At 40.1% G+C, this 23,122-nt stretch overlaps 1 protein-coding gene across 7 annotated transcripts in view; it reads right to left on the minus strand.

Annotated features, from left to right (window-relative positions):
* Positions 1–23,122, minus strand: part of gphnb (gephyrin b) — a 109,002-nt gene that overhangs the window by 19,307 nt on the left and 66,573 nt on the right. For 4 of the 7 annotated variants that reach the window (XM_026193925.1, XM_026193923.1, XM_026193922.1 and 1 more), the window contains exons 8-10: positions 22,372–22,506; positions 5,071–5,112; positions 3,147–3,221 (exon numbers count right to left, since the gene is read on the minus strand). In XM_026193925.1, the coding sequence (XP_026049710.1) occupies positions 3,147–3,221; positions 5,071–5,112; positions 22,372–22,506 (252 nt within the window). The remainder of the gene's footprint in view (positions 1–3,146; positions 3,222–5,070; positions 5,113–22,371; positions 22,507–23,122) is intronic. The other 3 variants (XM_026193929.1, XM_026193928.1, XM_026193924.1) reach the window with 2 other exon arrangements.

The following is a 23,122-nucleotide window of genomic DNA, read 5'->3' on the forward strand; positions in this document are numbered from 1 at the left end:
AAAAATTAGCAAATACAACTGTATAATAAATTGCTATAATAATGCTATTACTTTGAGGGCGACTGACATATTTTATTTAACATAGATTTTTATTATTAAAAAAGAAAAAAAGAAAAAAAAACCTGTCTTAAAAAATACCTGAACATGTGTGGACGTAGCCTTAGATTATAACCGTACAACGGCACAGTTTAGGCGGACAGAACACGTGAATGAAACACCAGTTTCCCCTTCAGCATTTTAACCCCCATACTGCCATGTTGGTAAGCTGTATACCCATATTGACATTTATGAACAATTTTCAGCAGATGCAAATGCTAACGAAGTTTTAGTTTAGGCTGGCAGCAGATAGGTCACCACGCAGATGGACTACCTAATATTTTGAGGACTAGCAGTAACACAACAACTGTAATTGTTGACATTAGTGCTTAAGAATCTGATTTCTGGATTTAAAATGCCTCATCATATTTACAATTTTACCACTTTCTCTTAGTTGGTACAAGCTTTTTTCAGCGGATGCCATGATGGCAACAGCTCATGCTAGCAAATTTGTGCTGAAGCTCGAAAGCCCTTATATTTCTTTTATATAACCCTAAATATAAGAGAGAGAGCAAGCGAGAGAGTGATAGAGACAGGGATAGAAACAGAAAGAAACAGAGAGAGGCAGGCATGAAAAAACAAAAAAGGACAAAGGTGGGGATTAAGGGGGCTAATTACAGCTACAGCAAGGCACAGATCAAACTTGCAGACATTGAAAAGCACATATGAAAACTAGCGACTGACAGCTAGGGCATTTTTTGTACAAGGTGTGCCATTCCAAGAACACTAGGACTAGGACATCTAAAAAAAAAAAAAAAAAAAAAAAAAAAAAGCATAACAATTACATCAAAATCTTACTGCCTAACTGGTCTCCTTAAACACACAGATAAACCACAAAGATCAAGTTTTCTTCTTCTACCTAACCCAGTTTCACACTCTGTCGTGTAGTAATGGATCATTAGTCTGTCTTGCAGCAATATACGGTCACCATTAGCTAGCACATAGCGGAAAAACCTCAATGCAATGTGGAGTGATGACACTAATGCTGACACAGGTTGAAAACAAAACCTCAGTATGGCAAAAAATAGCTCAGAAGAAAAGATCATACCATCAGAGAGCCAAGGGGAAAGACAGTTTGCATATGGAGATGAACACGGGAAAAAAGCTACAGGGGGATGTGTTAGAGGCGAGGAGGATACATGGAGAATGAGTAAAAAGGCAGACTGGGATGTTTTGGACGTTTAGAGGAAAGGCATAAAAGCAGACTGTCAAACATTCTCGCACTCATTTCTAATCTACCCTTCGCTGCAATCCCCTGTTACTGGTGAGAGACCGACCAAGTGAGAGAAGAGAATGGGCTTGTATGAGGGATGCAAATTTTAACAGGCACACATCATACACGCAAGAACAACAGTTTCAAAACTCCCTGGATAAGCAAAAATAAAGGAAATAAAAAGCAGGCAGTTTTCACATTCATGTGTGAGTGTTTGCAACGAAGCATTAGGCATGTTGCAGGGAATGCAGACACACACGCAAATGGAAAAACCACCGGCTTTCGTGCCAGAAACACTAAGCGCTCTAAACGGCAACCTTGCCGTCACCGCGGAAACAGCCTGACAACGGGTTGTCATGGAGATCTGCCCGGAAGATCAATGGGCTGGGGAGCAGGTGACGGTTCTGTGTACGGACACAGAATAGCGAACACGGCCAGGTCAGCGAGACACGTGGCCCGGCATCTGTGAGCCGCCCGGGGAAAAATCGATGGGGCCAATAACTAGCCGGCTAAGGAGATGTTCCAGGAAATGATGGGATGCAACTGCCGCGGTGCTGAGCTCAGCACAAAAACAAAGGAGCTGTCAGACAAATTATGCAAAAAGGGGAAGATTAATACATCCTCTGCAAGGAGGAGAAGGCTGTGACAGGGCATGGAGGCTTGCTGTAAACTGGCTTCAACCGCCTCACCCCTTGTGACGGAGTGAGAGAGGGATGGAGCAGAGGACAAAATGCCAGGATGATAGAGACAGAGTAGTAGAGGGCAGGGGGAAATGCTACTGTGGCAATCCAGAGCGATGGCTTCAACCTCCTGGAGAGTGCACTCATGGCTTCCCGTGGGGAGGTCAGTTACTGTTCAGTGATCCCTCTGTGAATCCAGCAGCACACTGGCATATCCATATCAGGCACAAACACACAAATACGTTGCATCCTGTGCAGAAACCAGGCACTGACACACACATCAAACCTGACAAATGACCAGATGGGGGGATGAATGGAAGAGAATGAGTGCTGGTGGAGTTCTTGAGATTGAGGCATGGAGAAGAAATGTTGCAAACTATTGAAGATGGTGGTACACAGGACAACTTATAGACTAAAATCAGATGGAAATCAGTGTCCAAATACATCTGACTTTGGAAAACACTTCATTTTGTCTTTTTGCCCATGTGTATCACCACTGCACTTCTAAATCTGAACCTAGCTCTGCATGGCTCAGGCAACAGACACCTCTGCTGTAGAAATATGCAACATGTGGACGTGTCCTATGTGTGTTTGTGTTCATTAAACAAGATCCCTTTTACACCTGCTATACATGATTTGATTTGTGTCCACACAGGTCATGCAGAGAATATAGACTGGCCTTTGCATTTGCAGCTGGTAATATTAAGCTTTCTACTTATTTGCAAGTAATTTCCAAGTAATCTACTTTATATGCAATTCAGTTTGGAGCAAACCGGCAGACTTAAACACTTAAAAGTTAGTTTGTTAAGTTTTAGGCTGACCAATTGAGATGGCGGGAACAGTCTCACCCTGCAGTGATCTCTTGCATTTAGATGTTTCATATCTCCGTCTCTCAACTTAACATAAGCAGTTAGATACTGTCTATTACTAAAGTAGTGCCAAGTTCTCACCTGCTCCAGTGCTGCAGGTACATGCTATAGCAAAGTGAAGCCCATTGCAATCTAAAATACAGCGTGCGCCTCTCTGTCCCTCCATCAGCCTTCCTGTCTGTGTACGTGAATGCTTGTGCATGTCACTAGTGTGGTTAGGTGCTCAGTGGGATGCCAGTGGCCTGCATGCCGGTAGAGAAGAAGTTGCTAGAAGGTTAGCGGGTTTACCTGGTCCAAGGTAGAGTACCTTGACTTGAGCGTGATGACCTCATCCAGGTGAGCCCTGAATTCTCTCCGTGAGGCCTGGGGGAAGCCACAGGATAGTCACTCACCTTCATAACATACACACGCATGCGTATACACACACACGTACAGACGACAGGCATACACTCCCACTCGGACTGTTGCAACACATCAGATACTAGTGTTTTAAACACAGCTGCACACACAGTCTGCTAATTTAGCATACTAATGCAACAAATACACACACACACACACACACACACACACACACACACACACACACACACACACACACACACACACACACACACACACGCCAGAAATAAGCCATTGAATGACATACATTCGGCAGTCAGACAAATTTAAATTAAAAAAAAAAAAAAGTGGCAAACAAGTCACTGGAAAACTGCCAAAAAACTCAACATAAGGAATGACGGATGAGAAACAAAATCAGTTCAGTGGATCTGACAACAGTTCCAGGTGAGCTCTGCTAGCATAAATACATTTTTGAACTAACGTGAATGTTAAAGAAGTGAACCCAAGCGAGTGCTTGACCCTTGGCCCTACTCAACGCCGCGCTCGGTGTCTTTGTTTTGTTTTAATGATGTACATTTAAAAAAAGAGATTAAGCTTTATTAATTTAATTAGTTATTTTTATTCCTTAACTCGTTTAGTTACAAATAAATATTAGAAAACATGCCTCTAAGTGCGTAATTATTTAAATTTTATACCCTGAGACCATAAGTTCTATTAAAATCAATAAAATAAAAAGACATATATATCTTATTTTTTAAGATGAGATTAAGATGGCCACCAAAAATATGAAATTACACATAAATACAACTTTAAATGATACGGAAAGTACCTGAGTAGGCCTGTGCTGGGAGCACTGCAAAAATTTCTAAATCACCTCAAATATACTGCACATTGGGCATTTCTGTACTGCAGTATCTTGTTACTTATATGCATCCCATTCCATACATGACAAGATCAGCCTAAGTCTAAAGCAAGATTAAGACTAATGGCATACATAGCACACTAAATAGGCAACAATTACTTTTGAGTTAATGTCCGATTTTGCATTTCAAAATAAAACTGAAGATAAAAAGTTACCTCTAATGCATTAGTGCTGAAAAAAAAATTGAAATTGAAATGTGCATTAGCTCGCTAGATAATTTATCTTTAAACACGTATTCAAAATCTGTAGTTTCATTACTGTGCAATTACAGTTAATCAATGGGCTTCAATATCACAGTGGACAGCGCCAGCACCATTTGACGCCCTGCACAGAGGTCATGTCTTTATCACTCACTGATCAGAGTCACTTGGGGCCATGACCAGTGTGCCAAGCACAGCAAAGCTGCGAAGCTTATATTTACCGGGCCTTTTCTCTTTTACGCGCTGATGAATGTGTGTCAGCGAGGCGCTTTAAAAAGAACTGAAGTGTATACACAGAGGGAGAGAAACATACTTTGTTTGTGCAACCAGTATCACTTTCATTCAAATACATAATTCAAGCAACTTTCAACTTCACTTGTGAGGTTGAAACGCGTTTGAGTAATATGCCAAGTGATGGACGTTTGTTTATTCTGGAGGCTGTGTGTGCATGGAAACCAGGCAAAGGGTTAGATACAGTATGTGTATGAGAATCAGACAACATTTCACTACAAGACTCAAATACGCACAAAAACACAGGGAGAAAAACAAAGGATTGTGGGTTGTGTGTCAAAAAACACAGAGAGACAGCAGGAGTGTAGCAGGCAAGTCAGCATACACACAAGGGAAAGGAAAGGAGGCAGGAAGCAGTCATGCCAGGCAGGAAATTAGAGGTGCTGTTGGAGAGGGAAGGAGTAGGAACTGATGCCACCATGATGACCGTAACGATGCTTTAGAACACATGCAGGAGTACCTCAGCAATGCTTAGGGTGGATGAACAGGAGGGGAGCCGCGCCTGGTGCCGCGAGAGAGAGGAGGGGAGAAGAGAAGAGGTTTAACAGAGCCAAAGCCGGGTTGAGCGGGGCACAGAGGCACACAGAGACTGGCGGGTGGAGCGGACAGCGCCCTCTGTCTTTCAGGAGGACATCTGCATGACAGCTCTCTGTGTGACTGTCTCAGGTAGGCCATGGCAGCCAAGGGCATGAAGGACAAGACAGGACAGGTCAGGACAGCAGGTAGGAGTTACATGGGGATTCATTCCCCATCAGAACAATAGGAGAACAGGTTTCACAGGAACAAAAAATAAATAAATCACACATTAATGTAACATTTTCTTAGCCTCTCAATGCATTTTCCAGAATTGCCATGTTTTTAAAATTGACCAGAGAGAATCCACATGTATCCACAAAGCTCTCGCTACTTTCTGCTAAGCCCTTTCCAGAAATCTGAATGACCAACCTATTTCCATTCCCACGGTGGCAGATCCATCCATGCATATCTGTGAAACACCAAGTTCCACTTGCACCACAGATAAACACAGGGTGTCCTTCAGCATTGGGGCATGTTATAAGAATACCCAGGCAGGTTTCTCACTCCCAGTCTGTCAAATTAAGTCTAACTGAACAATTTTAAAATCATTACTGATACAGACATTTGAAAATCCAATATATCTTCTTTTTAGACACAAAACATAAACAGATTTCCCCAATCCTTGCTAAGAGAATATGACAATGCTATTTAAAAAATATTGTTTTGCTGTTGCAGCATGTCGGTGATTAGTCATTTATAGGGCTTTGGAGCGTGATGTCACGGGAGGGGGCGTGACCGCCGAAGCGCCATTTTAGCAGGCCAAACAAAGGGCTAAAGGAGCGAAAACACACAGATAGCATCAGCAATGGTTCGCACTTGCTGTGTTGTCGGTTGTAATGTGAGACTACTACCCGACTTTACTGCTTTCCCCATGGACTTTGCAAAGTGCCCTCTGGTGGACAGACTATGCAACATAACCGTTAATAATTCAGTTAAAGAGTGTTTCTACCATCTCCATTGTTCTTTTACATTTCTCATCAACTGGCTATTATAAATGCTGATAATGATTTCCTGTTTTTCACCAAGCAGAGGGTGAAAGCAATAGTAAAAAAGCACATGTGAAGAAAATGAATTAGCGACTGAAAAAAATAAATAAATTGCAAAACTCAAAGATTTAAAACGCCACTCCTAACATGGCCACACTAATGCCAGAGGACACCTTTCGCATGTCTCTGCAACACCAGGGATGAAAATGTGTTCAAATAAATGGTTGCAAAACTAGATTATCCCATCATTTTGTATGTCACCATCCTAGACCAGGGCACTTTGTGTAAAAGCAAATATCAGTGTGATTTAGGGCATGTATAACACACTCATTTGCTGTTGACTATACACTACTCGAACACAAGGTTTTACGTCACATGTAGTAGAAGAACTGAATTCACCAGAGGTGCCATTTGAACTGAAAAAGAATGCAAACCTGACCACAACACAGTAAAAATGTCAGTTCTACAGTCAAGACAGATGTCAGTCACGGATCCAACATGCCTCCAACTGCAGTTTCACATCACATGTGACATACTGTTAAAAGGACTCCGTAAGCCAAAAGCACATGGGGAATAAATGAGGCAGTGTAATTTATTTCTACCATCCCCAGGTATCACCTGTTACTGCTCCACTGGGGTCACCCATGATTGGTGTATTTTTATTCAAGCTGTGGTACAACACTTTAATAACAATCCCTTCGCCAAAAGGCACATGAAATTTTTTATTAACTCCCCTAATGAAGCTAGAAGGAAGTTATGTCTCAGCCTATTTTAGGGTGATATTTCAGGACGGTGCTCGTAGACTATCCAGTTTATCTTACTTTAGAGACACTGAATCATTAGATTCATCAGATTTCAGAGATCAGATTAATTTGATTTATTAAGATGATCATGTGCTAGTCGGAAAGCCAATCCCTGTGTCTATGACAACTGCTCTACAGCCTTTCATTCATGTGCTAGTTTGCCAAAATATCCCAAACAAAAACTGCACATAAACGCAGCCATCTGGGTCGGCTGTTTGTTTCTGGTCGAAGAGCCTTCCAGCTATGACATATCACTGGGAAACCCATTTAGAAGTATTACATCTAGTCCCCAAATAATGCCTAACATGAAAGCAAAGCTCAGTATGAATTATTAGCAAAGTCATTAGACAGTTCCTGACTTTTCCTCATGAATCAGTAACATTTCAGATTATATAATAAATAGCCTTTGTAAAGCAGCACTGTGAAGGAGATGAGCATCTCATCCTTCCTAATTGAAATGCTCTACATTCACAGCAGTTGCCCTCATGTGGCTCACAGCTCAGATAATGGACACTGGCAGGAAACCATAGGAGTTTACAAATTGAAACTCAGAAGTAAACTACACAAGGTTTTCCTAAATACTGTAGCGGTGAGGTAGGGCTCAATTCACTACCATAGACTGAATACATCGATTCTCTTTTTTCGAACCCAGAATTTTAGTCTACCATGTTCTATTAAAATCTAATTATATGTATATGATAGCAGTTGTGTAGACTGTTAGATGAGGGCTGTTTTTTGAGGGTTGGTCTCAAGAATATGACAGTGTTTTGTAATGAAACTGGGTTACATAATCATCCACAAGATGTGAGAAAGTTCCCTGTTAAAGTACAGCAACACAATGCTAGCAGATAGATCTCCAAACATCAGAATGTTACTTTGCAATTAAACTCTTGTGATCTACAATTTTTTTCTATGAAATAAATTAAGGTGTTTTATAAAATAAAGACTTTCCAGTATAATACTGTCAGGTTGTCATTAGACTGTTATTTTAGGTTCTTTCCATCTCAAATCATCGAAGGCTTTCTGCTCGACCATCTCTGATTTGCTTCAAAATTTTATGGTATCCATCCATCGACCAATAATGATTTCTACTAAATTTTATCTTCATACATCAAATACATTTTAAGATAGATTTTTTTCAGCTTTCATGCTTTATCACACAAATCTGAGGCACAAATCTCACATCTATTAAAGATAAAAGTCTAAACTTTGGACTGGCCTTTCTTACCATAAAATTGAATCATATTGCCAAAAACAGCTAGTGACAATTTCTGAATATTATATAGATATATTGCACTACAATAAAAAAAAAAAACGTATACTCTACTTTATTACATGATTGTAAGGTTAACGTCAAAATATACTAACAGACATTAAAAACGCAACAATGTAGCATTTTCATATAGTTTACTTCTCTTGCAGCATTTGTTCCAGGCAGCATGCCGATCTCTTGATTGATCCTTACTCGTATTGTGTCAATCACATCATGTGGACACAACAAATCGGCTACTCTCATGAAATGAGCTACCAACTCCTTTTTCTTTACTCTTTTTTTTTTTTTTTTTTACTTGTCAGTTGTTTTGCTATATTTATTTGTATTTACAACAAAATTTGCAGTGGTAAAACATCTAGAAAAGTATTTGATACATGATAAATGAAATGTTACAGATATAATTACCTATGTCCAAATTTTAAAGCTCAAAGATTTTTGTCAAACAAGCTCATTTGAGATGGAATGACTTGTAAGATAAGATATTACTCTTGGCCCAGAGATATCAGCCAAATGTTAACACTGTTCTCAGATACAAAAACACTTCACAAACCACATCACACGTGTGCAAAAATCAAAATGTAACAATGATCATAACACCTCTTAGGTAATAATTTTTGACAAATAACAATGTGTCTTTGCACTCGCTGAAGACAAAAAAAATAATCTAGTATATTATATTAAAACGTTGTTTACACAATTTCTTTTCATCAATTTTTTTTTACAGCACAGCCTCTGTTTGGAAAATTTTAATAGTGAAACGCAAACTAATTTCTTCAGAAACCATCATACACAGCACTTTAAATAAAGCCATCAATGGGCAGCTAGTTCACAAATTTCTGTGTTGCTATTTGGTCAGATTTGGAGACATGCATTTAAAATCATCTATGTGAAAATGGGGTTAATAAATGTCCCACTGTGCTTCATATTACACACAGTGATATTCGCTGGGGTTAATGGTTCCCTCATCTCTGCAACAAAGGTAAATGTGAAGCTAGCATGACTAGTATTAATAGAAAAACAAGGTGAAAGACAATGTTAACATCAAATATTTCCAAACATATTAATAGGGACAGTAATAATATTCATGCATCAGAATGCCACCCAATCAGTGCTGTTTCATGTTCATATATTTTAACTGATACATCGGCACTGCAATGCACTGAGTACCTCTTAACCTCATAACTGTGTTTGTAGTGTTGGTGCCTTTTGGATCCTTTTTGGACCTTTGGATTTTGCATCATTTTAATGCAATTGTCTAAAAGTAATGCGGCCATCCAAACATTCTGTGCTCAATTTCTAAGAGTGTGAATGTGTTATTTAATTTAGGTCTAGCAGATGCACCTTGCTAATCTGTTTACCTCATAACTCACAGCTCAAGCAGAAGTCTAGAAACTAATGGGTGACATCATCATGCTGGATACCTTTTTTTTTTAAATGCAGTCTATAATTTACTTACAGTTCAAAGTATGAAAGTAAAAGAAGAAGAAAGAAGAGAAAATGTAACACACTTAGAGTTTCTGGGATTAGATTACACATACGTGAGCTGAATTATAGATTTAGTTTGGTTGAAGTAAACATTTTTTGAATGATATCACCAGCTGATTGTGCAGGTTTATGATGAGCTGCTTTCTTTACTTGTCAAATTAAACTTTCCTGCTGTCACTGCTTTAAAGTAATTTCAAGTTTTTTGCTTACAGTTTCAAAACAGAGTTACTAAAGAAAAACAAAAAAACAAACTCTGCTCTCCAACAGCTCCCTCAAGAATAACTAATATTGGCTAAGAGTCCACACTGGAAAAGCCAAACAACTAGTAGCCAGGCTGACCCGGAGCATGCGCTGTGTGCATCTTTATCTTGTCCCGGTCATTCATCACAGCGCTCCTATGGCCATGTCTACATATGTTAGAAATTAATGAGCTACTGAGTGAATTTTCAGAGAGCGTGGCATTAGCACAGCTGATTTGACAGGCCTGTGTTATATCGCTTACCAGTCTTCCCCGCTTCACATTCCCAGCCCACATGGTGATGGAACACACTCAGTACAGCTGGTCAGACAACTCATCCACTCTTCTTAATGCCTTTCCTGTCTGTCTTTCTGTCTTCTCTTCCTGCTCTTGTTCTGTCCCGCTGTTCACTGCACTTGTACGCTTTCTATTCTCCCTCGACTGCCCTAAAGGCAAACGCTCTGAGTCAGTGGGCGTGAGTAACTCGAGACAAATATAATATCGCACACGGTGCACGCAAACTTCACACATGCAGATGCGTGTCTGCGCTGCATGTGCGTAGAAGACATGATATTTTAAATGGATGACGCTGACATATAAAATATACGCTCCTGAATATCTAATAATCTCGATAACAAAAGTGGAAAATCCACCGTGTGCGCACATGCTCTTTCCACACATGAACAAGCACATTCGACTTATTTTGATTTAAAGCCTACAGCAGTTTGACCCAAATGGTCAATGGGTTCCTGGAGCCAAATAAAGGCAGGGAGGGCCAACTGTGTGTACATTAATCAGAGACAAAAGAGCACTTTCCTCTTGGCCATAGCTACTTTCATCTGGTCTTTTCAACACTCACACTTATTACAATACAGTCGGTTCCCTTTAAGCTTTCTCAGCCATCCTTCTCTTCTGTACCTGACATTTTGCAGCGCAGTCACTCCTCACAGCTAAATAACATCAGTCTACCTTTTTCATCCAGTTACTGAAGGCTGTTGTGTCTCTTCTGAACACTCTGACATCCATGTTTCTGCTTTCCTTAAGGCTACATAAAGACCGGATTAAGCAGGTTTATAAAAGGGAGAAAGAGTAGACAAAGAGTCTAAGGGTCTCATTTCTCAAAAGCAAAAAACTGTCAGTATGATGTGAATATTTTAGTGTCTCCAAAGTGAACCAGCTTTTTTCGCGTATTTTCTAAAATAAAAACAATAAATCTGAAAATCCAGTGCAGCAGCCAGTATTGTTTTGTCTGGTTTCAATACACAGACACTTCTAAAGCAGTCTTGTAAAGGACTCATTTGAAAAGGAAACAGGGATGACGGATTCTGTCACTTAAAATTTTCAATATTTCAAGAAATGTGGTTTCTTTGCTTCAGCAATATACAACTATCATTTCTTTATGGTAACAACAGCCCTTTACGTTTGGCCCCAACCCTTTGGTGACCAAACGACTATTAGACAACCTAAAAATACACCAACAATCAATTTAAAACATATCTATAAGCAAGAAAGCCAAAAAGCTTAAAATGTCCAACTTATCTTTTAACAAAATGCAATTTTCTGGATTCATTTTTTTCCTAATGTAAGCTGTGTGTGGTTTTCTTTTGGTCATCTCTTAGTCCAAACAAGCACAAAGAGGCAGAGCTCTATTTTATCCACAGGTTCTCACAGGCTCTACAAAGCATAGCCTCCATAATAGCCATTATTTTTGCTGTACCTGACATTTAGCTATTAGTGGCATCATTCTCCACAGTTACATCAGTATCTTGCTGCTTCTCCTTGTCAACTGTATAAAGCCATCATGGATTTCTGAAGGCGCTGCTTCCACACTTCTTCATCCATATTGCCCTCATTTCCATTTACAGTAGTGCTCCAGCTAAGCTGCTCTGTTATTGCCTGGAAGGAAGCACATGATAACTCCAGGGACAAGGAATAACAGTAAAGGCATCGGCATCATGGGCTTTCTGATTCCTGTTCTGCATAAATTGTAAGGTGCTTTGGATAAAAGCAGCAGCTGAGGGAGGAAGGGAAATGTGGATGGAGTGTCATCTACTTCTTAAGTGACTGACTGACTGCTGGAGTGCAGAGCCCTATGAGATATTGTGTCGCTTACTCATACTCATCATCCTTTCTTTGTCTTTTTATGTAACTGCCACCGTCCAACACGACAGTAACACCACCACCAAAACATGAGGCACATAAGTCCCTTACTCTTTATCCACACTCTGCAGCCCACCGCTAGTTTAAGCTAGTCAACAGTATCCTACATTACTCACCCTCCTACCTCCTAACTAATCCATGGCCTGACACTGTACCTCCTTCAGGCGTCAGCTTCCTCATCAACAGCAGCACACATGCACAAATAACATTTGCAAAACACAACGCTGCACACGCAATATATCCACCCCCCATGCCCACTCAGCTAATAATACAAAATCCTTCACTTATTAAACATGGACACAAGCGACCTCCGCACACACAACCCTCCACACTCAAAACCTGTAAACACTCTCAGATATGCAGGAGGAAAGACATTACTTACCATCTTCTGCCTGGAGTCGAAACAGAATGAGCTCCCCAGCACATGCACACACGAACACACACTTTTACACACTCGCTAACTGTGAGAGGGTGAGTGAGGAAGGGTGAGCAAGAGAGTGAGAGAGAGAAAACGCGATAAGAAGGGAAGGCAGGAGCAGGAAGGATGCAGAAGACAGAGAGAGTGGCGAGGAAATACAACAGCCAGAGAGACAATGAGGAGGAGGAGAGTGAGGAGGAGGGCATATAGCTGCACATACGGTGATGTGTGCTGTCCTAAATTGTACATGCATGACTGAGGTCTGTGTGTGTGCGTGTTTATGTGTGCGGGAGTGTGTATTTCCCATGAGCCTTTCCGTTGAGGGAAAGTGACAGATGTGACTTTCTCCTCTTCACGATCATCTTTCTTTCTTGCATCTTTCAACTTTATTCTGCCTCCTTCTGTCACATTCACACTGATTTGAGATGAGTGAACCGGGGGAGGGGAGAATGCTGAGGCTAAGACGAGGTGAGCTACCGGACTCAACCTCTGGGATGGACAGATGAATAAAGACTGACAAAAAGACACAGGCCAAAATAGCTGAACTGTCCTTACTGTTCACTCTGTGTGCATTTTAATTTCCTTCCATCACCCTTTCGCCACCTCCTACTCTCTCCCAGTCCCCTGTCCTCTCGAAGTTATTAGCTATCTATCCCTTTCACGCCCTCCCACTCTTTTCTTCTCTCCTTCTCTCTCCTTTCGCCTTTCTTACTTTCTCACTCACTCCATCATAAATCCTCCACACCTCCAGCAGGCCAGAAGACGAGGAGTCACATTTATGAGCCTTACTGCAATGGAGGAGGACAATAACACATATCTAGCACTATTGCCGCTTTGCCGAAGACACATACACACACACACACACCAGCAGACACACAAGCGGTCACTACTGTCAAGTTAAATCAAACATAATAAAACTTTCAGCAGAACACAAAGGCATATAAAAAATCCTATCTATCACTTGTGCAGGGGAATAAACCTTAAAAGAACGACGATGCGAGCTGTAAAGAAGCGCCGGAACGTCACACTGCGCCTTCGCTCCAACAGTAAAGTATCTCGTAACACTCTCGCCCACTGCAGCATACAGTAAATAGTCAAATGTAGTAGAGTAAAAGAAAAGAGCATTAAAGCAATCAATACATTTTACCTGTACTATGTGTGCTTTTATCAATTAAGTTTGATTAGGATCTTCATAACAATGTACTGTACTTTACCATCTCCATTGGAAAATCTGTCCTGGTTTGACGTGCTGCACATGCATTAACCACTTCCATAAAAGAGTCGAGGCTGCACGCAGGGCAGCACCACAGGCCACACTGAATATGGGATTTGTGAATGGCAGTTTTTAATACCATCTCTAATCTATGTGGCACCGTTATTGATCCTAACTCTTCACTTAAAGGTCACAGGTCACCAAACTGCATGCTCAGCATATTATCCTCATCTGAAACAAAACTACAACCATACGCATTTAACTGGCTTTAACTGAATTTTTAACTTTTTTACTTCACTTTTACTTTCAGTTTTAATCACGTTCTGTTCTAAGTTGTCATACATTAAAATGAACTGAGGCCATTTTCAGTTATGCTTTTTCTTTCTTACTTTCTTTGACATTACCCTTTTAATGAATCTTGTAACTGCGTGAACTGGATAAAGGCGCTAATGACCGAATGGCAATATCTGGGAACTAAAAAATGAAGCTGAGGCAGAAATGCGAAAAACTGCAGTGCAACTTGAAGGAGACTCCCATTGTAACGTCAACAAACACACAGATTCTCATTTTTTAAAAATGCTCAGTTTTGCAGCACAGAAAATGAAGCACACTTACAGCCTGGTACAGATGTTTTCATAATGTAGGATTCTCTGCACTCATGTAGAGTACTAAGCATTGCTTTACTGCTTCAATATGTTATTAAGGTGTTAAGCAGAAGTCAGAAGCTGCTAACAAAATGCACTTGAAGTCAATGTCAGACTGTGCAATGCTCAGAAAAATGCAAAAACAACCCCAAACAAACAATCCAAGGCTACATATCAGACTCTACAGGCCTTGGTTAGCTTGTTAAATGTTAAAGTCTATGACGGCATAATTAGAAAAAGACTGATCAACTATGGCTTGTTTGCAAGGGTTTTTGGGAGAAAGATGCTTCTCTCAAAAAAACAAACAAGCAAATAAACACCCCCCCCCCCAAAAAAAAACAACAACAACAACAACAACAACAACAAAAAACATGCCAGCACAGCTTAGTTTTGCAAAATTGCATCTGAACAAACCACGAGACTATCCAGCACATTAGCGGCGGATGGTGGTTTGGGCTCATTTTCCAGCCAGATGAACTGGGCACCTTGCACTTATTGAGTCGAGCATGAACCCCTCTGTATACCAACGTATTCTACAGTCAATATGAGGCCATCTGTTCAACAGCTAAAACCTGGGTGAAATTGGCAGCACCAGCACATCAACAGCAGAATGGCTGAAAAAGTACAGAATAAAGTTTTTGCAACGACCCACTCAAAGTCCAGACCCTAAACCAACTGAAATGAGGACTTTAACAGAGCTGTGCATAAGCTAATACGCACAAACCTGAATGAACTAAAGCAAGGTTGTAAAGAAGAGTGGGCCAAGATTATGTGAGAGACTGATAAAGTCACACAGAAAACAATTACTTCAACTTATTGCTGCTAAAGGTCTAAAACCAGGCACACACACACCTGGCTTCATCTTCACAGTACCAAACTGAGTGTAGATGACACACAGAGAAACACCTGCATACCCACACTGTACCACAAACTCTTACCTTTGGACAGTCAAGAGTCATATCTCCTGTTCAGGGTTACAGAAGGAGAAATCTGCCATACAAGCTTACAGATCATTGATCTGTCACGCATAGAGCCAGCTGAGCTGACACTATAATGGGGCATTCGCATACAGCCAGGGCATAAATCATTCATGTCCTGCTGACAGATCACTTCAGTTTGTCAGTGATCCTCTGTCACTACATATTTGCAAGTGATGATGTTGTGATCTGAGTACAGACTAGGCCCAGGCCAAACTGCATGTGCATTCTTTTTTTCATGCTCATGTTATACATCACGTTAAAACGTGCATTTTGACATCTGTCAAACTCTTGCAAGGGACAGATTATCAAGACTGTTGAAAGCCGAGCTACCCAAAAATAGAACAAAATCAGAGTAGTTACACTAAAAGGAAAAAGGTGTGGAAAATTCAGATGAGTGCAACAAACAAACAGCTGATGATTAAGTCAGAAAAATAAGAAATGTGTCATTTTAAAATTTTAATCAAACATGAATTTATAAATATTAGACTCATTCCAACCCAAATCAGCTCATTTTTAGAACATTTTCTGCTCGACCATCATTTTAGTTTCATATATCAAATACTTTTCAAGAGAAAAAGTATATATACTTATATATATATATATATATATATATATAAAAATGGCACGTCGACCCCACTTTCAGGCTTCTTTTTTTCCCCACACTGAAATCTGCTGCAATGTTTGAACACGCATATCTCAAAAACTCTTAAATATAAAAGGCTGAAATTTTCACTGGTCTTTCTTAGCTTCAAAATGAATCAGAATCTGTGATTTAGATACATAAAAAAGTCTGAATATTGGCTAGTTAAAATATGAAAAAACAAACAAACCAAAAAACATCCAGCACTCCTGCAAAGTTCCCTATTACAGTACACACTAACACAGCAAAAGACAACTAGTGACAATGTCTGAATGATATATAGTTGGATTTCTCATAAAATCTCATACTGTAAAATAAAGCACGTCGAATACTTTTTAACATGAAATTTTTAGGACACAAAAATGAAAAAAAAAAACCCAACCCACTTTCATTTAAATTTCGTGCTATTTTAAGCTAATATGACGAGTTGTGTTGTACCACAAAAACAAAAATATTGATAGATGGTATAATCTGAATATAACACTGTTCTAGATGGTACGATAATGACAGCTATGGACAAATCAGAGATAATGGAGCGGAAACGGTGTAAAAATCGAATGACCCAGGTCTTGAAAATGAATATTACTCACATATTTAACTATATTATTTTCTGAGCTATAGTTAGAGTCTGGAAAATCCATACTTTTACTCTATTTTGACAGACACTCTGAGAATTTTATTTTTGTTGTAAAACTTGTCATATTTGCTCAATACAACAAGAAAGTTGAATGAAAATGTAATTTCTTTTGTTTTTGTGATCATGAAAATTATTTAATATATGAAGCTGAAATTTCACACCAATAATTTTACATGTATAAACTTTGCACCATAAAGCTTTTATGCAAATTGGAGAAGGTTGAGCAGAAGGCTCGTGTTGGTTTGAATGACCCATTATTTCTTTCATAAATTTGCCTCTCTGAATCTTCGATGAAGATGCTTTCCCATTTTCCCCAATCAATTGGCAAACTAACAGTTAACTGGTAATTAAATTTACTGTAATTAAATTGATTGCATTCGTGTGTACATTAATATTCCCTGTTGGTCTGCAGCAGTCAGCTGAATGTCAAATATCCACGGTGAAGGTTACCGAAGTGGTTTGGGATGCAAAGTGACTCATGTCCTACATTGCAGAGGAGGACGTGATTTCCATAAGCCCTGGCTTTGGCTCCAAAGCCATACATCAAACCACTAATAAAAAAAAAATGCTATGGGACCAGGGTGGAATGAGGCAGTGTCCTCTAGGTGCTCAGCCAGCACCTGTGCAAAGGCACCATCTGAAAGTGAGAGCATTGAATATTTTAATCAAAATAAATGCTCAAATCTGACAAGCTGATGGGATGTTTGGAACAGTATACAATATATTGACGGTAAATAATATTGGCTCTGGAAAATGCGTGGCAATCAAGGCGAAAGGTCTGATGGAAAGGGGAGTGTAGATGTACAGTAAGGGCAGCAGCCACTCTAAGGCAGGAGTATTATTTTAAAAAGGAGGTGAAACTTTAATTCAATACTAAAATATTCAATTCCATAAAGAACTACTGGCAATAGCGCCAAAAGACGGCAGTGATTATAAAAGTCTTTTACCAACAAGAAAACAACCTCACAATGTAAATGAAATATTACGTCCTCGTTTTTGGACAACTCAACTCAACTCAATCTACCGATAGGTAATCAATAAATGAGAGTAAGAGCAGCCACGAAGTAAATACTCATTAACCACTTCATACTTTCCTTACTGGGGAATTTTAGCGCTTTTATTGGATGACTGATGAATCAGTGAGAGGAGTATTATACTGGATTATCAAGGTTACATTAGATATTGCTTCAGATATTGCTTCCAGTCAATATTGGCAGCAAATGTGATGCTACCCAGAAATCAAACAAAAATGATTTCAGACACTTTGAGTTCAGCCAAATGTTCATGCAGAAATGAAACCTGCTGTGACTGCTGCATAAAACACAGAGAATCTACTTACATATCAACTTGTTACAGCAACAGCTCCAGGGATTTTAAGAGACTATGTCTTTACAAAAACCAAAATAACAGCAAGAAAAAAACCTCCCAAACTTTATACAAATGAACATAAAAAGCCTAACTAACTAACCACTTAAGTGAGAATAAGAACAGGAGACACAACCCCAGAAAACACTGGCAAAACACACACACACACACATTGTCAGCCATCCTCTGAATCAAAGCCCTATCTCCCATATGGTTCATTAATCCAAACTCACCATTACGTAACTGTACTAAATGCTCACAAGAGTGGAAGGGTACAACTACTCTCCGTACATCTTGTGCATGTGCATGTGGCATCTTTCCGTGTGTGCACAACTAAGAAACTGTATGACAGAGACAGAAATCTGGTTACATGAATGGTTTGTAAAGTTGCTCCTGAGCTGTATGCTGTGTGGGGAGTGTGAGAGACACCTTCTGTCTGGAGGATGTGAGTCAAAATTTATTACATGCAGTGTTTGTGTGCATTCCAAGTTGCCGTGCTGCAGCAGACACACAGGTCTGACCATCAGTTCGTTCCACACGCTGCACTTACGCACAGACTTTATACTTAGCAGCGAATCCATACGTGCAGGATCCAAACTCACACACACGGTGTTGATGTGCACATTTAAAAGTGACTTCATTATTGCAAACACATTTGCTGTCCCCTTAAAAACAAATAAGACTGCATGCATAGTGTCATAACTTGACAAATGTGACCTGAACTTAAAGTGCTAACACACCACCTCTGTGGATTTATACACGTTTCTATTTGGCAAAAAATAAGTGGCCCTTTTGCTTCTGTTTCGCTCTGTGAGCTGAGGTGTCGGATTGGCATGTACAGAAAACGCAGCAGCAGCTCGGGCAGTGACAAGATTAAGACCTACTTCATACCTTTTCTTCTTAAAGCAACCACACAGCCTTGCCAACAAGACCTAGCTAACAAACTAACACAGCCCACAGTGGCACATGAAATGCATCAGTGAACAGAGCCATTCTGGCTGTGGCTCTAGGGACAGTGTGTACATACTGTCAGCAGCCGCTTGCAATGTGGGAATTTCAAAGAACATATGGCAGCTTGTCGCTGGGTAAAAGCTCATGTCAGAATCTAAACAAGCTAAAAGCTGTACCTAGAAAAGCCATTAACTGCCTGTTATCTGCCATTCACAAAAACACACATTCCCAGGCATGCACAGTACACACAAACCCTGAGTAATATGGCCGGAATGTGATCATGACAAGCTGGCGATAACTCAAATGGGGTCATTCGCAAAGAAAGGTGGAGACACACGTGTGCTTGGGTGTTGCGGGAAAGGAATGGGGTGAGGGCTACCTCGATGCATTAGTGGAGCCAACAGCAGCATTAAAGCTCCCCACTGTCCAATTATTTACAGCTCCACACTCTGTGGCTCAGTCGAGGTCAAAAACACCTTGGCTCTCTAAATGTGATCAGCGGGATAGGCTGCGATCACTACAAGCTGTGGACCAGAGCAAGAGGAAATCTGGAGAGGAACGCAACAAAACTGAGTAAAGTGTGGATTACACCTATAGACCGTGCATAAGTGATAAGCGTATCTGAAGCATATCTGAAAAGCAAAGTAAATTACCCTCCCTCTCATCTGATTTAATACAGTGAAAAACAATTTCCCTAATGGACTTACGGCTTCAATCATTGTTTTTCAGTTTTATTCATAACAGCATAATACTCATTTTGTAAGTTATGGGCCCTTTTAGGTTAAAAAAGAATGATAAAGCAATGATAAAACATTAGGAACTTTTCTAGGGTCAGCGAAAGAAAGAGGAGAATCAGAAACTGTATTTCTAAGTTTAGCGCTAGTGTGTTCATATTTACACACAAAATAATAAAACCCAGAGACAAGGAAGTGTGTTTCACCAAAGAACTGATATTCACATACCATCTTCTCAAAGTTATTAACCTCAGACCTACAGTGCCTTGCTCAGTGGCCTCTTGGGAGGATGAATATTTTCAAGATTCATTTTCACCAAATAGATTTAACAGAATCCTTACTCACTACACCATGTCATGACTAACTTCTCACTGCCTCACATCTTGCTGCTTATTTATACTTGCAAATATCTTTAAATATCTACATATCTAACAAGCCTGTTAGAAATTACTTGCAATGATTTATTGCCTGTCTGACCTTTCACCACTCCATGTACACCCAAACACAGCACAGCAGAAAGAGAGAGCACTGTTCATGGCTGCTTCCTCAGTTGCATGACCCATCTATGCACCCGCCCTCCCTCCTTTGCTAACATCCCATCCCTCTGTTCCCATGGCAACCCCACTCATCTATTCCCATGGCACCTGCCTGCTGTCCGGGAGACACACGGAGACGCGACACTGACAGATGAGGTGAGAGAGAGAGAATAGAGAGACAGAAAGAGAGACTTGACACCATTTGGCATTTTAAAAACCTGCAGGAGAGATCAGTTAAAACAGTCTTTTCACAAAGAATTGTGCAAATGTTCAGTTAAATAGCCACAACGAGACAATGCCAGGGGAAAAAAAAATGGGAATACATATAGACGACATGTTCAAGTATCCCATTAAAGCAAGCCCAGAGCAAGTGCATAAAACTGCAGTGAAACCTGCTAAATAATACTGTTAGCATCCAAGCATAAAAAACCACAACCTGCTGTCTCCATAAACACACTCACACATAAACATATAAAACACATAGAAGCAAACACAAAACATACAGAGAAACACAGACACTTATGATGCTGTGACACTGAAACCGGTCATTGAAGTGTGTGTGCGCTGTTTACACAACATAATCATTTTACACAACATCACATTTACTAATAATCAGATTTTAATTGTGGAAGATGCAAAAAATAAAGATTTTAAGAAAACATATTCCTCTCTATATTAAAAAGAAATAATATGATGAACTCTTGGTTTTGTCCAGTATTCCTATTCCTGTACAAGTCTATAAGCATTAAATGTTTGAGTCAGGGCATGACAAATACAACTGAGCTGTGGGAGACGAACAGTAGGGCTGAGCAGAAGGGAAAAATGGGCTAGGGGCGGCCTTTGTTTGTTTGTGTGAGCATGCATATGTGTTGCTGGAAGTGCATGTCCTTGTACTTCTCTCCCAGTGAGAACCAAGTACACAATCTGATTTGGGGCTTGGGTTGAATTACATTTACAATTAGTATTTACAATCAGATTTAGAGGTGCTTTAGGAACTGAACCAACCATAAAGCATTAGAGTTTTCTCTTGACCTTGACAAAAACATTCAAGATCTACTTACCAGCTTTTTCAAGAGTTCAGTCAATGTCTGCAGCTTGCTGACATTCAAGCTCAGTAGCTGTCACTACTGTGTTCATACCAGTTTTAATATCTGTATGTCATTTTGGCTTAAACGTTAAGAATAAATTAGACAATTTGCGGAAAACCTGAATATAAAAAAGTGGAAGTACTTAACCAAAGAAACCTTGAAAAGTGCTTTGAACAATGTAGGAACCATCGAAAACGTTCTTTCCAAGCGAGTTTCCCCTCTACATGCACATATTGTGAATCAAATTGTACACAATTTTTCTTCTTCTTGTGTATTTCTGTCTATGTTCACTGGCTGCTACTAACGTTCAAAAAAATCATGGACTGTATATCAAAGATGGATGCAGCTACTGTGATGTCACTAAGTGGTCCTTTGAGAACCCTCAAGATGCATTTTAAACCCAGACATGTAGAACGAAGAACAAACCAGATTTATTTAGCTGCTATGCAACCTTTTTCAAATTCCCACAGAGTCACGTGTTACCAGACAGCAGCTAGTCACAGCAGAATCCAGCAGACCCCGTTTTACTTCCCACAGTAAGATACCTCACTCGGTTCTCAGAGAACCAGAGTTATGTTGGTTACCAAACATTTTTTATAGATTATACGAACCGGGCTCAGAATTAACGTGTGCTAGAAAGCATTTGATCTTTTAAACAGAGCTTGGGTGACTGTTAAATAAGTTAATTAAGCTATAGGTTGTAAAGATAGCTGCATTTTCCATGAAAAGCAATCCTGTTTCATATAACAGCTTTATAAACAGCTGCTGAGCTTATCTAGCAAAAATTCTATCTGAATGATAACTCCATGAGCAGCAAGAGCTAAAGCTCAGCTTTGGTAAAGTTCCTCCAAGTTTGCTTAGGATTACCGGTATTGTTCGCTCGCTTGCTTTAAGTCTGTTTTTTTCTAGATGTGTTCTCTTCACAACTGAGCTGCAAACCTTATACGGCTGATGGTTAACGTAGCATTTTAGATTCCCTGCTAGTGTAATTACATGCCGATGCGTGCCACTGGGTGTACTGTATGCTTACTTACTTTGGGTGTGGGACAAGAAGCGGTAGAGAGGCGGGAGGTGGCCTGGGCACGGGGTGACTCTGAGGGCGTGGTGCTGAGAGAGGCCGCGTCCCTGGGCAACACCTGCACACCCCGCGAGATAATGGAATCTGGGATCTGAGATCACATACACCCAAACACAAACGCACATGCATATAAACACCACGTACGCACATACACACACATACCATGAACCCATAGCACACATCCTGACATTGAAAATTCAAAAAGCTGCGCATGAATAATTCCTACAAACCTATATACATGTAACATGACCGTGAGGACAAAGTCTTTCAACATTTTTAATAAAATGCTAGAGAAAAATTGGACCTTTTAAAAAGAACATTGATTGTGGCTGTTTGGTGGAGTCTTACCAAGATCAATCTATGACTGGACAATGAGATGAGATGTTAGACTGAGAATGGAGTCATTAAGCAGGGTCCAGGCTGCAGACTGGAGGAGTATGGAGACGTACTTGATGTTACATGTGAATGCATAGAGTATACACAAACCCACACACACAAACACAAAGGCAGACAGTCACAACACCATGATATGTTAAAGTTATCTGAGGAGCTTCTTTACGTTGTACGTCTCATCCAAGAAGCTTCTTCATTTCTGAGACTAAATGGTGGAGAGTCCAATTTTTAAGCGCTAGCATGAGTTGTCGCCTAAGAGGATTGTTGACCCAGTATTGATCATGCACCTCATCGAGGTGTGAAAAAGGGTGTGG

This window comes from Astatotilapia calliptera, chromosome 15 (assembly GCF_900246225.1).
Source record: "Astatotilapia calliptera chromosome 15, fAstCal1.2, whole genome shotgun sequence".
NCBI classification, from domain to species: Eukaryota; Metazoa; Chordata; class Actinopteri; order Cichliformes; family Cichlidae; genus Astatotilapia; species Astatotilapia calliptera.